The 4,856-nt window shown below is 34.8% G+C and overlaps 1 protein-coding gene across 1 annotated transcript; it reads left to right on the forward strand.

Moving 5' to 3' along the window:
- The first annotated feature begins 358 nt into the window (after positions 1-358).
- LOC148767054 (uncharacterized) lies at positions 359-3,590 on the forward strand. Its single transcript, XM_088825454.1, has one exon. It carries the CDS (start codon positions 692-694, stop codon positions 1,700-1,702), a length of 1,011 nt encoding a protein of 336 aa, XP_088681580.1. The 5' UTR covers positions 359-691; the 3' UTR covers positions 1,703-3,590.
- Positions 3,591-4,856: the final 1,266 nt, after the last annotated feature.

Consider the following 4,856-nt stretch of genomic DNA (forward strand, 5'->3'; position numbering starts at 1 on the left):
CCCGGTCCCTTTTGCAGGTCCGCGACGAAGAGGCCTAACATGGAACGGACTTAAAGATTCGAGATTCCTCGAAGCGGAAAAACCCAACCGCATCAAATATCTTTATCTCAAATCTACTTTTAACTCTGGACATTGTGGTGTACAATTGCCTATGCCACCCTAATATTGGCACTAATATTACACTAACAACAAATACTAATACTAATACTAATACTAAAACCAATATTGATAATACTAATACCAATACTAATATTAATACTAAAACCAACACTAATAATACTAATATTAATACTAATTCTAATATCAATACGATGGTTAATACTAATAGTCTAATACTAATATTAATATCAATTGTAAAAGCTAATAATTGTTATTTTATTATGCTATTTATTTATTAGAATAAATAAGACTTGTGGTCAAGCACGTTAGTTTGTTTTGATTTAGTCAACACCTAGAACTAGTCATTAGATAAATCCCTTATTATTAGGGATATTTTACTTTTCTGTTAGCAGCTTTTGTAAGGCTATATAGCCATGGTTTTCTTATTTCAATTAACAAGCTTTTTCTTCCCAATTTTCATACGCTTTTCTTCCAAATACCTAGCCTAAATTAACATCTGGTATCAGAGCCCTGAAATAGGGGCCTGGTTATTAAGAAGCCCCAACTTCTAAGCTTATTGCAATAAGCTCTCATGGCGACAGAAGGAGGAAGTTTCATTCAACCATCAATTCCCAGATTTGATGGCCACTATGACCATTGGGCCATGTTAATGGAGAATTTCTTGAGATCGAAGAAATATTGGAGTCTCGTTGAGAATGGGATCACTCACTCCCCAGAAGGCACCGCTCCCACTGAGACGCAACTCAAGGGCGTAGAAGATCAGAAGCTGAAAGATCTAAAAACTAAAAATTACTTGTTCCAAGCCAGAGATCGGGCAGTGCTTGAAACAATTCTGAATGAGGAGACTTCCAAGGACATCTGGGATTCAATGAAAAAGAAGTACCAGGGCACTGCGAGGGTGAAACGGGCACAACTAGAAGCTCTTCGCAAAGAGTTTGAAATGTTACAGATGAAGGCAGGTGAGTCTGTTAACGATTATTTTGCTAGAACACTACTCGTGGCCAATAAGATGAGGATTCATGGAGAAAAGATGGGCGATGTTGTTATTATTGAAAAAATTCTCAGATCTATGACAACAAAGTTTGATTACGTTGTATGCTCAATTGAAGAGTCTAATGAAATCGATGATTTATCAATTGATGAGTTGCAAAGTAGTTTGCTCGTGCATGAACAACAAATTGTTGGCCATGCTATGGAGGAACAAGAATTGAGAGTCAGTCATGAGTCATACTTTCCTGGAAATGGCAGAGGCCGTGGCAGTTATGGAGGTCCAAGAGGGCGAGGCCGAGGTCGAGGTAGAGGCTGGGGTAGTTTTGACAAATCTAGAGTGGAATGCTACAATTGTCATGAAATGGGCCATTACCAGAGTGAGTGTCCGAAAAATATAAAAGTGAATTTTGCAGAGGCTGAAAATAATTGGTGGAATTGGTCAGAATGTGGAGAACCTCAATTACCTATGGATGTAGAGGATGTTAGCAAAGAGCAGGCTGAAGAAACATCGAGCGGTAATCCAGAACACCAATCATCAGATGATGAACTTTCGGGGGGAAGAAACGAATCAGCCCATTCACCAGTCCAGTAGGCCAATGAGAACAAAAAGAGCACCTAGATGGCTAACGGATTATGTTAGCGGAGAAGAATTAAGTGAAGAATCTAGTGCTCATCATATATTATTTGCAGACACTGATGCAATTATATTTAAGGATGCAGTGTTGCATACTAAATGGAGGCAGGCTATGGATTCTGAAATAGAAGCGATTGAGAAAAACAACACTTGGGAACTAACTGAGCTTCCAGATAGTGCAAAAACAATTGGCGTGAAGTGGATATACAAAACCAAATTCAATGAAAATGGAGAGGTGGACAAGTACAAAGCGAGGCTTGTGGTGAAGGGATATGCACAGGAGTATGGAATAGACTACGTAGAGGTTTTCGCTCCAGTCGCTCGACATGACACTATTCGAATGATGATCTCCTTAGCAGCTTCGAATGGATGGACTTTGCACCAACTTGACGTCAAATTGTCTTTTCTCCATGGAGAACTAGAGGAAGAAGTGTTTATCGAACAACCGCCGGGTTATATCCAGAAAGGAAAGGAGCATAAAGTGTATAGACTGGGGAAAGCCTTATATGGCTTAAAGCAGGCTCCGAGAGCCTGGTACAGCCGTATAGAAGCTTATTTTTTGAAGGAAGGGTTCGCTAAATGCCCCCTTTGAGCATACTTTGTTTATCAAAAAAGGAGCAAAAGGTACGTTACTTATAGCATGTTTATATGTCGATGATTTGATTTATACAGGGAATAATGAAAGTATGTTTAACGAGTTTAAAATGTCTATGATGAGCGAATTCGAAATGACCGACTTGGGAAAAATGCATTATTTCTTGGGTTTGGAAGTTAAACAAGGAGTTGATGGGATCTTTGTTGGGCAACAAAAATATGCACATGATATACTTGAAAGATTTCACATGAGTGCTTGCAACTCAGTTGTCAATCCTATTACACCGGGCACTAAGCTTATTAAAGAAGATGGAGCAAAGTTAGATGAAACTTATTTCAAGCAAATAGTGGGTGGCTTAATGTATATAACAGCAACGAGGCCGGATTTGATGTTTGCTGTTAGTCTGATCAGTAGGTTCATGAGCTCACCAACTGAGAATCACCTTCTTGCTGCCAAAAGAATTTTGAGATACCTTAAGGGTACAATTGATTATGGATTATTCTACAAAAGAGGTAATGGAGGAGAGTTAGTGGGTTATAGTGATAGTGACTACGGTGGCGACATAGAAGATCGAAAGAGCACGTCTGGATATGCATTCAAAGTCGGTTCAGCTGTTGTTGCTTGGTCATCAAAAAAACAGCCCGTGGTTACTTTATCGACGACTGAAGCCGAATTTATTGCTGCCGCTTCTTGTGCATGCCAAGCCGTATGGATGAGAAGAGTTTTGAAGGAATTAAATTGCGAACAACTGGATGCTACTACAATCTTTTGTGACAATAGTTCTACTATCAAATTGTCAAAAAACCCAGTGATGCATGGAAGGAGTAAGCATATTGATATTATATTTCACTTTCTTCGAGATCTTGCAAAAGAGAAAGTCATTGAACTTGTTCATTGTTCAAGTGAAGATCAAGTGGCAGACATATTCACTAAGCCACTAAAGGCTGATGCTTTTATCAAGATACGAGAGCTTCTTGGTATATGTTCAAAGTCTGATGTAAACTGAACTGTGTATTTAGTTTAGGGGAGGGTGTAAAGCTAATAATTGTTATTTTATTATGCTATTTATTTATTAGAATAAATAAGACTTGTGGTCAAGCACGTTAGTTTGTTTTGATTTAGTCAACACCTAGAACTAGTCATTAGATAAATCCCTTATTATTAGGGATATTTTACTTTTCTGTTAGCAGCTTTTGTAAGGCTATATAGCCATGGTTTTCTTATTTCAATTAACAAGCTTTTTCTTCCCAATTTTCATACGCTTTTCTTCCAAATACTTAGCCTAAATTAACATCAACACTACTATTAACCAACCCTCATTAGGATAGTTGGTACCTAGCATTTACCAATAGGGTAAAGGTCTAGGGTTCGAGTCCCCCCTCCCCTACTTCCCCTTGTAATGGACTTGAATTTACTCAAAAAAAAATATTCAAAACTACTATTAATAATAATACGTCAATTCTAATTCGAATATTTAATGTTTAAACTAATACGCCAATATTAATACGAACACTAATACTCATACTAATACTCATACTAATACTAATACTAATACTAATACTAATATTAAGACTAATGCCAATGTTAATGCTAATACACAAAGACAAATATGAATTCAAATACTAATAATAACACTAATAATGATAATAATAATGATAATAATAATGATATTGATATTGATATTGATATTGATACTGCTACTGCTACTGATATTAATATTGATACTAATATTAATAAACATAGTGATACACATACACATACACATATTGATACTGATACTAATATTCATACTAATACTATTATTAATACTAATACCAATACTAATAATGATAATAATACTGATATTGATACTGATATTCATATTGATATTGATACTGCTACTGATATTAGTATTGATACTACTATTAATACACATACACATATTGATATTGATACCGATACCGATACTGATACTAATACTCATACTAATACTATTATTAATACTAATACCAATACTAATAATGATAATAATACTGATATTGATATTGATATTGATATTGATACTGCTAGTGATATTAAATATTGATACTAATACCGATACCGATACTGATACTAATACTCATACTAATACTATTATTAATACTAATACCAATACTAATAATGATAATAATACTGATATTGATTTTGATATTGATACTACTACTAATACTAATATTGATACTAATATTAATACACATACTGATACACATACACATACACATATTGATACCGATACCGATACTGATACTAATACTCATACTAATACTATTATTAATACTAATACCAATACTAATACCAATATTAATATTCATACCAATACTTATACATATATTGATACTGATACTGATACTGATAATGATATTCATACTCATACTCATACTCATATTGGTGTTGTTATTGATAATGATACTACTGATATTGATACTGATACAGATACTGATACTGATACTGATGCTAATACTAATATCATGCTAATAGTAATAGTAATAGTAATACTAA

The sequence above is a fragment of the Erythranthe guttata genome, chromosome 11 (genome assembly GCF_056151865.1).
Source record: "Erythranthe guttata isolate IM_541 chromosome 11, IM_541, whole genome shotgun sequence".
Lineage (NCBI taxonomy): Eukaryota > Viridiplantae > Streptophyta > Magnoliopsida > Lamiales > Phrymaceae > Erythranthe > Erythranthe guttata.

Bases quoted from the DNA above. Each gene is read 5' to 3' on its own strand.
- LOC148767054 (XM_088825454.1), top strand. From the start codon at position 692: ATGGCGACAGAAGGAGGAAGTTTCATTCAACCATCAATTCCCAGATTT.